The sequence below is a fragment of the Musa acuminata genome, chromosome BXJ3-9, assembly GCF_036884655.1.
Source record: "Musa acuminata AAA Group cultivar baxijiao chromosome BXJ3-9, Cavendish_Baxijiao_AAA, whole genome shotgun sequence".
NCBI lineage: Eukaryota > Viridiplantae > Streptophyta > Magnoliopsida > Zingiberales > Musaceae > Musa > Musa acuminata.
The window spans coordinates 9,585,170-9,597,258 of record NC_088357.1 but is presented as its reverse complement, the minus strand read 5'-3'; the positions used below and the strand labels follow the sequence as shown (position 1 = coordinate 9,597,258).

Here is a 12,089-nt window from a genome sequence, read left to right as displayed (position 1 = left end):
TCTAGTAATAATATATATATATATATATATATATATATATATATATACGTTTGTTGAGATTTGAAATTTCTTCTTAAGCAATTTGATGACTAAAATATTATATTTAATCGCCTTCTGTTTACGGCGAAAAGTCTCGTCAGCGAGAGAGGAAGGAAGATTCCTCTTTTAAATCATTCTCAGCTTTAGCGAAAAGCCTCAGACAGTGAGCGGCCAAGTAGACGCTTCTTTCCAACCCTCACCTTCAACCCGGTCTCCCTCCTCGGAGCTGTCTCGTCGATCTCGAATCCCATGGCTTTGATCGAAGCTTGGCGATCGATTGACTGGGAGCGAGAATCGTACCCGGCCTACGAGGATTTCTGGGCGATGCCCTTCTTCGCGTTGCTCTTCCCCGCGGTCAGATTGTTCCTCGATAGGTTGGTGTTCGAGGTCAGTGATTCACAACTTGCGCCCTTGCCTCTGTTCTGATGCCTTCAGCCTTTTGACCAATTTTGATGGAGACCGTGCGGGAAAGAACTGATTTTGATGTAATTTGTTGTAATTATTAGTGTTAGATCTCTTTGCTTTGTTCTTTTGAAGTTAGGATTAACCGAGGGTGAGATCACGTTCCACAGTCGTGTATGAACTTTCTGGAAAATTGTGGAAATTTCTCTACTGTTATTCTTATTTTGGTGGATGGTTTTGTTTTTGATGAGGAATCAGTATATAATGAAGGAAGAATATGTTTTCTGGTGACAATCTTAACCAGAAACGGGTTATAATATCACCAAGAAACCTATCACCCATGGTAATCTTAAGAGTAAAAGAAACCCTAAAACAAATCTTACATGACATCATGTGGATTGAAATCCAGAGAAGCATATAACCAGCCTCCTGAAATTTCAAACTAAACCTATCTATCCGCTATCCAACAGTATGCACCGACAAGTCATTTTAATGCTTATATTTTATGTACATTCTCAAATTATACAGCTTTATTATATCAGACTAGATCTATTGTTGTTATAGAGTGTCAATGATGTTTTGTTTGAAATGCAATAGAGTCCTGCTGCTTGGTTGGAGGTCTTTTTCCTGAGCTCATGAAATCATCTATTTTTTCACTTTTCAGATGGCTAATTGAAGATATTCCATATTGGAAACAGATGAGGATTCTGCTGAATCTAGGATAACACTAATTAGAATTCATACTGAACTTTTGGTGCCAATTTAAGAAATTACTGGGGATTTGCTACATGAAAATTTACCAATCTTGTCAATGATTAACTGATTGAGTTGTTTGGCTTGTACAATTGGTACTACTTTATAATTTTTTTATTTTCATTTTGTAATATCAAGTGTCTGTTACTTATTGTGTGCTTTTCATAATATCTTTGTTTTCTGTAGAAATTAGCAAGGCGAGTTATACAGCAAAACTCGATCGAAAAGCTCAAGGTTGAAGTAGACAACAGGAGAAAAAAGATTAATAAGTTTAAAGAGTCAGCTTGGAAGTTTGTTTATTTTCTTTCAGGTGAGCTGCTAGCTCTATCAGTTACATATAATGAGCCTTGGTTCACCAACACAAGATACTTTTGGATGGGGCCAGGAGATCAGGTCTGGCCAGATCAGAAGACAAAGTAAGAGATGTCCAAATCAGTTGCTTAGCAATTAATGTTCATTTATGGATGGTGTCATGGTTTTAACTTATTTATTTCCTGATTCCCAGATTAAAACTTAAGGCTGTCTATATGTATGTTGCTGGCTTTTATACATATTCAATTTTTGCACTTGCATTCTGGGAAACAAGGCGATCAGATTTTGGGGTGTCAATGGCTCATCACATGGCAACTGTTGTTCTCATTGTGCTATCTTACATATTCAGGTTAGTCTTAAAAATGTTGTTCTGATTGTGTTATCTTACATATTCATGTTAGGCTAAATAATGGATCAGGCAGGGTTATCCTCTACCATGGTCTACTTCGATCCCTCCTATTAAACCATCAACTACATACACATACTTTGGGGTCACGCTGAATTGCTTGTATCTTTGAGTGACTTGGCTACCCTAATGGGAACAAATATGAAATCCTTACCACTAACTATTTAAGGTGTTTTGGCATTGCAAATTTCTTTCACTTCAAACAGGTTTGCTCGTGTTGGTTCAGTTGTTCTAGCCATTCATGATGCTAGTGACGTGTTCATGGAAACAGCAAAGATGTCCAAGTATGGCGGTTATGAGATGCTTGCTAATGTAGCATTTCTCCTATATGTTGTTTCATGGATAATACTTCGTCTTACATATTTTCCTTTCTGGATCCTTCGAAGTACAAGGTGAGTATAACTCTCTTGATACAAGTTCTATTTATTGTAAAATGCATATGGAATTACTAATCTGCTAAGTGTATTAAGTGAAAAATTCATAAAACTTCTGATTTGGGATAAATATCACATCCTCTAACCTGTTGTTTTGTTCATTTGGAGCCACATATGTGTGTTAAATCTTCAGATTTTGCTTCACAATGAACCAAGACAATGATGGCAGTTGATTGAAATCTAATATCATCTCATGAATTTTTTATCCTCCAGTCCAAAGAGGAATCATTTTACAAGATTGGAATTTTTAGCTATTGTGAAATAAGTGTTGTTTACTTTATTAAAAGATGTGCGATGCATTGGGAAGTTTTCTCAAATAAAAAGGTGAGATCCAGGAGGACTATTTATGTTAGTGAACTCTGCATATCTTATTCTTCAGTGTCTTTAATAAATGTGAAGGGCAATGGAGAGAGAGTTTCATATTCATGGTTAGGATCACATTGAGAGCAAACCTAGGAAGTGTGTGGGGCTTATTTGAGATTCTGGATCACTTATTCTCTAGACCTTTATGCTGAAACAAATTTAGGAGAATTTTTTCTTGTTTTCTGTTGTTTGTCAAATTGTTTATAAGATAATTTGATTTATTTTTTGTACAGATACTGTATGCTTCCATGTAGAAAGGTTTGCACTAACCGGAGAGTTTTCAGTCAAAACATAGTTTCATCATTTAAGTAATTAATTTGAGTAATATTTACTTTGTTGTACACCAATGGGCCAGGTAAAAGACTACCAAATCCTGTTTAGCTTTTAAACTCTTATTAGCATGATGCACTGCAGCTTGTGAACTTTCTGTAATTATATAGTATAAACAACTATTCAAGGATTATTCTCTATTGTTAAATGTTGAGCCAGTTTATCTGCTGGAAAGTTTCATATGGAAGATGACCTTGAAGTAATTAGTCTGAAATCTTAATTTCCCCTTTCATGGCAGCTATGAAGTTCTCTTGAATTTGGACAAAGAAAAACACAAGTTTGAAGGACCAATATATTATTATGTCTTCAACACTCTCCTATTCTCACTGCTTGTTTTACATATCTATTGGTGGATATTAATGTTCCGAATGCTTGTGAAACAAATCCAATCAGGGCAACTCGGCGAAGATATTAGATCAGGTAAATGTTGTTTCTTTTGAAGTTTCATTTGAAGCTTCCCCAACTAGATGCTGATCCAGTTTCCTTATAAGTTTCATTTGAAGCTTCCCCAACTAGATGCTGATCCACATCCAATTTCTTAATGATGGAACTAAGAGTGTATATTCTAGGCAATTAGCCAAATGTTCTTAAAAAATTATGCTGGTCTAGCAGCATTATAATTTTATACGGCATGACATTTTCTATTACTGCTATGCTATTTTAGAATGCACATACTCTAATTTACTGTTTTTGGAAATTCTTCCATTGTGTAGATTCTGAAGGCGAAGACGAACATGAAGATTGATCTACCTGGGAGATGCAATGCATAACCGGAGAAATCACCAAAAGAGAGTTTGGTGCTCATGATGTCTTCAACTTCAGAACTAAACTTCATTATTGGGAACCAAACAGTCTGCTGATCTTGTAGACATTTGATTCCCCCAACGGGGCTGTGTTGTTGTAATATGAATTTATCATAGAAAAACCAGGCTAAACATGTACTTTACAGATTAGTATATGTTTTCTTCTCTTGTTTTAGAAGTGATTGTTGAGTGAATTGTCTTCGGGTCATGTAATTGGGTTAAATCATATCATTTATCGGTTGACCATGTTTTTAAGTGTTGACTACAGTTGTATAAGTAGGACAAATATATGTCAATCAAGTCGTCTGATGGCTTGGTTACATCAAACATGCATTTGTATCAGTATATCCCAATTCATAGTGTGATCAGATTCGGAGTACGATCCAATTTGGGGTGTCTCATTGAGGTTTTTCTTGTGGAACAAGAACAATTGTCTCATGTTATCAATCCAAGACTAAATTTTTTGGCTGCCTTATTCTTTGCTGAGCAAATTGTCTTTATTTGGTTGTGTTTGACTGCCAGAGCTGGTCAACCCAAGCCACCAAACTCAATCAAGTTTTAGCTTGCTGGTTCCACCAAACTCACTCATGTTAGTTGATCCCCCTGTTGACTCCAAGCGGCCTCTTCAAGCAGTTCACCCTCCCATCTCCTGCATGAAGCATATAAAAGGATGCAACGACTGCAACCCTTCTGCTCATATCCTCCCATCAAGCATCAACCGAGGCGAAGCAGACACAGCAGCAGCAAATCATGGCCAAAGGTGTCGGTTGCTCGACGCCTCTGCAGCTCGTCATGGCTCTTGTTCTCGCCACCGCGGCCATCACCTCATTGGCGCAAGACCCGTCGCAGCTGAGCTTGGGCTACTACTCGAAGACGTGCCCCACCGCGGAGCAGATCGTGCGGACGGAGATGGAGTGCGCGGTGAAGGCCAATCCCCGCAATGCAGCTTTCATCATCCGCCTTCATTTCCATGACTGCTTCGTCCAGGTCGCCTTCTTGACATCATTCATACGAACTGTCAATAGATCAGTAGTAGCTATAGTACTGAACTGCTGCAGCTCTTTAGGGTTGCGATGGATCGGTTCTCCTGGACGACACAGCCACGCTGATAGGGGAGAAGCAAGCAGACCAGAACGTGAACTCGCTGCAGGGCTTCGAGCTGGTCGACAAGATCAAGGAGAAGCTGGAGGCCGAGTGCCCCGGCGTCGTCTCCTGCGCCGATCTCCTCGCGGTAGCAGCTCGAGACGCCACCATTCTGGTATCCTTCAAACCACAAACTTGTCGTCATCCTTGGAAGACATGGATTCGAGCATTTCATCCTTTGAGATTAGCAGGTTGGAGGGCCGTACTGGGACGTTCCAGTGGGAAGGCTGGATTCCAAGACTGCAAGCCTGGATCAAGCGAACTCAGACATCCCATCTCCGCAGCAAGGGCTCGCCACCTTGATCACCAAGTTCTCAGCCAAAGGACTCTCGCCCACTGACATGGTAGCCCTCGTAGGTAAGATCATGGATCACTCTGATTCCTTACGGCCATCCATTCTTATCCCACGAGCATCTGACTCTGATCTCAGGTTCCCACACCATTGGCATGTCGAGATGTGTGAACTTCCGCGACAGGATCTACGGGGACTTCCAGCTGACGTCGAAGAGTGAAGCGTCGGCGCAGGTGTACCTCAGCAAGCTCAAAGAGACGTGCCCTACGGACGGAGGAGATGACAACGTTTCCCCCATGGACTACACCTCGCCCACCGTGTTCGACAACGCCTTCTTCGAGACCCTGATACAGGGAACCGGGCTTCTGAACTCGGACCAGGAGATGTATTCCAGCCTCTTAGGGTTCGAAACCTCCCACATTGTGGAGAAGTACTGGGCAGAGTCGATCTCCTTCTTCAAGGATTTCTCGGACTCCATGGTCAGGATGGGGAACATCACCAACCCTGCAGGTGGAGAGGTGAGGAAGAACTGCAGATTTGCGAACGCCTGAGCTCACCTACTTCTCTACAGCTTCTCTAAATATATACATATATATACACATGAAGTCATACGGTTTGTCTGAGGCAACATAAACATTCGACGCAGATGAACACCGTCAATGATTTATTTCCTCATGTATGAAGATCTATAGGAGTCAAATTCTCATGTATGAAGATCTACAGAAGTCAAATTCTACTAATAATGAGAAATTTGTTTCGGTTTTCTTATTTTTAATTAAAATTAAGTTTAAAATAAAATTCATCATTTAAAATAAAAAAAAAATCATAATTGCCGAGTGTATTATCACGGCATGCGTGGCACATGGGCCCCATCATTCGTCTATGGTTGGTCAGCCCGGTGGGACTTTAACGGGTGAACAGTAGTACTGCATGTTAGCAGATCCGAAGAAATTAACGGCTGATCTTTAAGACATTAATAATAATCGATCTTTGTCAACGTCAGTCTTTAAAAGTGTCTTACCGCCACGTTGACATCAAATCTAGTCAACGTCAGTCTTACCGTCACATTGACAAAGCATCGGAAGAACACTCATCAAATAAATCCATAATCTCTTTTGTTTAAGATCAAACTCGTAAGCCGGGGGACATTAGTGTGATTTTTCTTAAAAAAATGGATTAGATCGACTCAATTTGCTATGTCAAAATGACGATCAAAATCTACATCAACGAGTTCTTCTGACACCAAGAAATCCATGTCGCAGTTCAAAGCTTGGAAATATGCTGCCTCTAGGAGTGTGATGGACGACATTAAACATGCCGAATTCTTGAGAGAGAAGAAAAGAGGTGGAAAGAAGCACAAGATCCATGGCGTTGAATCATGACATCCTTTACTTTTGAGTCCTTCAGACCTATATACAACAAAACTCGCAGTCATACCGATGTCAAAGAACTACTTTCGTGTTTGATCCATGGAGGTTCAACTCAAGAACTTGCTATCTTTGTTCAACGTCCATGGCCTGGTCTGGAAAGGCTCTCATGATAAGAGCAAATACAGGAAAGATGGTAATTGCATTTTACCTCCTATCTTGTAATCATTGATCACAGATAATTCCAGTGCTTTTTTCCATGCTGTTGATTCTGTAGTGTTATGAACTCTTACCTTGGCCCAGAGAGCTCAACTGCTTGGACAAGTAACGACGAGTCATCCGTCAGGTTCGAGTAGCACCTTTCCGAAAAGGCAAACTCAGGCACCTTGAAATTTTGGGAGTCGACTCTCTGAGAGGCTTCCCATCTCTCCACAAGTCCATCGCCTTCGAGCATTCGCACAACCTCTGACATTTTGGGCCGGTGGCCGGGAAGAAACTGTGTGCACAGGAGCGCTACTTGTACCATCTCCTCGAGCTCGATCCTATCGTAAATGTTCTTCAAGTTCTTGTCCATGAGCACGTCAAGCTTCTTCTCTTGATGGATCTTCTTTACCTGAATGATCAAGTAGACAAATAGTAAAGGCACATAAAGTGGCTTCGATTTGTGAGTCTAATGTCATTCTTACCCAGTCAAGCATGGTGCCTTTCTCATTCACTGACTTCCCGAATTCTAAAGCTGTCCGACCGGTAATAAGTTCGAGGAGGAGAATTCCAAATCCAAAAACATCAGTTTTTTCGGAAGACTGGCCTGTAGAGAGATACTCGGGTGCAATGTGTCCGACGGTGCCTCGCACAGCTGTAGTTACATGCGAATCCCTGTGATCCATAAGCTTTGCCAGCCCAAAATCTCCAACTATGGCCTCACAGTAATCATCTAGCAAAATATTGGCGGCCTTTACGTCTCTGTGAATTATCTTCGGATCACACTGCTCGTGAAGGTAGAGTAGACCTCTTGCAGCTCCCACTGCGATCCTTTTTCTCGTAATCCAATCCAATGGTGGTTTTCCTAAGGAAAACAAGAAATGGATAAATGATCGTAACAGTATGTATTTGGCTACTTTTGAGCCACTAAATCAAATTTTCATTCATATCAAGTTTCCATATTTTGAAAACTTAAGAGGACATGTCTCTTCTAAAAAAGGACATATTAGTGACTTGAAAAATTAATGATGTTGGAAATTTGAGTAAATCCAATAATTTCATTAAGAAGCCAGGATCAGGTAGTCACCTTTTAGTCGGGAAGCAACACTTCCATTTGACATATATGGATATACGAGTAATCTCTCCGAGGCAGTCATACAGAATCCGTGCAGTCTGAGGAGGTTTCGATGCACAGCCAAGCTTATCATCTCAACTTCAGTCTGAAACTGGATCTCACCACCCACGGCACTCCCATCCTTGAGCCTTTTGACAGCTACCAGAGTCCCATCTTTTAGATGACCTTTATAAACAATTCCAAAGCCGCCTTTGCCTAGTATGTTCTTGCTGCTGAAGTTATCTGTTGCGATCTGAAGCTCGCGAAACTGAAATTTCTTCAAATTTCCAAGGCAAACTTCCTCGTCGTGTTGCTCTGAATTTATCAAAGAGATGATTAATTTGTGAACATATGTCGATAAATGATTTATAAAAGGATGTGTCTCATAAGTGAGAAACGGTTGCAAGATTGACGATGCTAATGCATTCTTGTGCCGTTTACTCACCATCAACTTCGAATAGGATTTGTTGGTTATGTCTTTGCCTCCACCAGAGAAGCAACCCAATGACAAAAACTATTGAACAGACTAATCCAAAGCTGGAACCAAGTGCTAAAGCAACTTTATGATTTCTTGGTTTTCCTTGGGTTGCAGTGCCTTCATGATAAATGGATGGAAGTCAGAATTGAAAGACACAAGCCAGTTCTGTAACTTACATGAAACAAAACTGTAGCATCCACAAGCACTAGGCATCCGACACTAAAGAACAGATAAAGGAACTTGATCAAGGGACTTGTGATAACAATGATGTGGAAGAAAATGCAGACCCATCATTTTAGTCAAAGTCCAAAATATTTTCAGAATATTAGTCAAGATAGAAAAAATTTTGATGGCTAAGATCTAGCAAATAGCATAAAATTGGTAGATAAGAAAAGGATTTTGTGCATGGGCAGATGGAATTGTAAAATGAATGTAAAAGAATTAGTTGTGACCATATTACCAAGGCTCGAGAATTAATTTTCTTCAATTAAAATATAATTCTTATCATTATCTTACATGTTAATTACACATTGACAATAAGAAAAGTCAATTATCACCTTGTGTACTGATTCGCAGGCACACAAGAGATATAAAACAGGTGCACGATACAGCTTATGTTAGATTCATGTTAGAATATTCTCTGAAGCATCAAAATGAAAAATATATATCAACTAGATAATATCTCGGATAATGTAAGTACTCTCTGTCTCTGAATTGTTCAAGTTGTAGGAAATCGGCATGGGCATTGTCCCGAAGCAGTCTTTCTCTGAACCAGTAGCACAGATTAAAGGATTTCCAACAATACTGCAAAATGAAATTTAAAAGACAAGTTAAATATGTTCCTAGTTTAAAGAAAGGATTTTACTGAACACTGTTACTACTTTAAATAGACAATCTGAATAGAAAGGATGCAATAAGGTTTTTTTATATTGTTGGACCAATACTAGCACAAATATATCAGTAAACAGATTTAACTGGCAGTGACTGTAGCCCACCAGTCTCTCTGGAAAACTAGACACATTGCAGAAGCAGGATTCAGAATACTGCAAAAGCAAAGAAGCTATCATTTGGCCTACCCAATTGAATGCCCACTGGCTACATGATACTATTTTACTTGGTCAAACAATGGAACAGTGCACCATACGTTCAAGAAAATAAAGTTCATGGAAAACAAGAAGGGCTCCAGCAGACTTACTTGAATGTCCTAGCTGGAAAACTTGGCACAGGACCACTCAAATTATTGTAAGACAAGTCCCTGAATCATGCAACAGATGAGTCTCAGCTACACAGTTCCTTCAAGCCGAATTCATCATATTACCCAGGTCATGTGACTTACAGGAGTGCAAGCTGTGTCAGGTTGGTCAAAGACACAGGAAATTCTCCAGACAAACTATTGTTATTGAGCCTCCTGATCTCATGTAATCAAACAAATGCAAAAGATTGAGTGGTTATATGGGCCAAAAAATAAATTCCAGCATTTTGTACTCACAGGTACTGGAGGCTACTCAGGTGGGTGATAGAGGTAGGGATGTCACCAGTGAAATAGTTGCTGGAGAGGTCAAGAGTTCTAAGCTTTGACAGCCTTCCAATCTCTTGTGGGATGGGTCCTGATATGTTGTTGTTCTGGAGGAGACTATAAAGTAACATTCCCTAAATCATCGATGTGAGGAAGTTTTCACCATTGACTATCTGGAATGAGAACTTACATAATCTCAAGATTTGTCAAGTTGCCAATGCTTGGAGAGAGTGTGCCGGATAAATTTTGGCTTGGAGATCCTCTGAGAAGATTAAAAAAAATATATATGTCAATATTCTTCCTTCACTTGAAAGGAAAAAGTAGAACGGGAGAAGAAAGAACAGTGTGGCACTCACAGTCCAATAACTAAATTCTCAGGTGAACATGTAACCATGGTCCAGCTGCATGGATCCACAGAGTCCTGATCCCAGTTCTCAAGAACACTATGGGGATCCTTTAGGGATGCTTTTACGCCCATTAGAGCTTGAACTGCAAAACAAACAAGGAAAACACATCACAGAGAAATGTCATGATCTCCTCTTCACAGAAAGAGAAGAAAGCTCAAGCCATGAAAGATGACAGAGTTACCTTCATAGTTGACACCTTTAGGGGAGAGAACAGCAGCTGCAGGAGACCAAGTCCAGAGGAAAACCAAGACTAACAGCCCATACTCTCTTCTCTTTGCACTTGCTGAATCACCAGCCTCCAAAAAGAAGCTTCCCATGATGAGAAAAACACAAACTTTGGGCTCTTGGAGCTCACAGAGAAGGCTGAATGGATTCCGGAATCAAATCATTAATGTGCTCCTCTCTGTTCCATCCTCTCTTCTGGACTTAGTCTGGCCATGGCTTGGAAGAAGCTTGCAGCCTTTCCTAGCCATCAGCTCCCCCTGCTGTCAGAAGCAAGTAAAGAAGAAAGAAAAAGAAGGAAACACACATGCCTGCCACCTTATGATGCTAGAATGCTAAAACGAGGAAATGGGCATAAAATATAAGAAAATACAAGCTTTATAGTAATGAGTGAGATCCTTGGTTGAATGACTTCTATAAAGAGAAAATTCCGCGGTGGGGGCAGCCTATACATTTGCTTGGGAAGTGTGTTGAAGGAGAATTCTCTGACAGATAAAAGAATGGGAGAAGAAATTAAGTGGGATGGGACAGAGTTGCTTACTGACATGAGACATCAACCAGTATAGAAACGAGAACAGTATGTAGAGATAGGTCTTGTTGCTTGAAGCAGGATTACACCAGATCAAAGATGCATTACAGTGTGTATGTAGCAGCAGTAAACTCCATTGAAGATGTAGTCCACAGGTCAGCAAGAAGACAAAAGATGGCAATGGTTAAGATGGTCATGGCAACTTTGCTCAGTATCTTTTTATTGAGCTGTCACTGCCCAAAGACAAAACAGATGGATTGTGCAGCACCATTGGATCTGGATGCCAGCTTTGGGATCCCTGAAAGGAGGATACCAAGTGACATATGAACAAAACTAATATAAAACCCATGAGAGAGGGAGAGAGAGAGAGAGAGAGAGAGAGAGAGTGCACTTTACTTGCGAAGCTGGAAACATGGTGCTTGATGATCCCACCAAAAGCACAACTTAGTACTGTAATTTATTAACCTGGACTATGTGTTAATAAAAACAAGCATAAATTCTGATGCTTCTAACTTTTACTTTTCCCCACTCTTACCACTACAACATTTCACTTCAACTCACAGCAAATCTCTTGCTCTAATCTGGTGTTGGCAGGAAATTAGCACCTCAAACTCTCTATGATCTGAGTGCTGCTTGAACCATCAACTGGTTTTGTCAGTTCACCAAAGGAGATCCTGCACATGAGCTACCGACATGGCAAGCATGTTTGGCAACTCAAAGCCTCATACCCAACAAATGAGAGACTGGGGGAGGAAACAGAAATAGGAACAGGGGAATGAGGGTAACTAAAGGAGTAGAGGAGAAAATTGGTGGTTTTGCCATGGTCTGAGGTGGAACCTGGTTTTCCCAAGGGGAGACCTAATTCCCAAGGCCTTGGCCATCTCCCTAGAATTCATTCTTGTGTTTCTTTGCCGGGACAAACCCCGAGACACTGGCTAGAAGCTCCAGACCAATGCTTGCAGATCTTTGTTGGGTCCT

General features: G+C 40.4%; 3 protein-coding genes across 4 annotated transcripts; 2 read left to right on the top strand and 1 right to left on the bottom strand.

Moving 5' to 3' along the window:
* The first annotated feature begins 125 nt into the window (after positions 1-125).
* LOC103997945 (ASC1-like protein 1) lies at positions 126-4,229 on the top strand. Its single transcript, XM_009419289.3, has 6 exons — positions 126-426; positions 1,381-1,610; positions 1,700-1,855; positions 2,119-2,304; positions 3,278-3,459; positions 3,753-4,229. The coding sequence occupies exons 1-6, from the start codon at positions 289-291 to the stop codon at positions 3,782-3,784; spliced, it is 924 nt and encodes a 307-aa protein (XP_009417564.2). The 5' UTR covers positions 126-288; the 3' UTR covers positions 3,785-4,229.
* A 299-nt stretch (positions 4,230-4,528) lies between these two features.
* On the top strand, positions 4,529-6,045 carry LOC135648277 (peroxidase 11-like). The gene is made up of 4 exons (XM_065165768.1): positions 4,529-4,829; positions 4,909-5,100; positions 5,177-5,342; positions 5,416-6,045. The coding sequence occupies exons 1-4, from the start codon at positions 4,593-4,595 to the stop codon at positions 5,826-5,828; spliced, it is 1,008 nt and encodes a 335-aa protein (XP_065021840.1). The 5' UTR covers positions 4,529-4,592; the 3' UTR covers positions 5,829-6,045.
* Positions 6,046-6,434: 389 nt separating this feature from the next.
* Positions 6,435-10,881, bottom strand: LOC135649317 (protein NSP-INTERACTING KINASE 1-like). Of its 2 annotated transcripts, XM_065167553.1 has the most exons (12): positions 10,542-10,881; positions 10,310-10,442; positions 10,144-10,215; positions 9,927-10,070; positions 9,774-9,845; positions 9,633-9,692; positions 9,433-9,480; positions 9,138-9,241; positions 8,405-8,554; positions 7,933-8,274; positions 7,331-7,710; positions 6,435-7,257 (listed from the first exon to the last, which is right to left on the bottom strand). In XM_065167553.1, exons 1-12 carry the CDS (start codon positions 10,675-10,677, stop codon positions 6,934-6,936), a joined length of 1,965 nt encoding a protein of 654 aa, XP_065023625.1. In that variant the 5' UTR covers positions 10,678-10,881; the 3' UTR covers positions 6,435-6,933. The 2 variants fall into 2 exon arrangements, with proteins under 2 accessions (XP_065023625.1, XP_065023626.1); XM_065167554.1 differs by lacking the exon at positions 9,433-9,480 and having other exon boundaries at positions 10,542-10,880.
* Between the last annotated feature and the right edge of the window lie 1,208 nt (positions 10,882-12,089).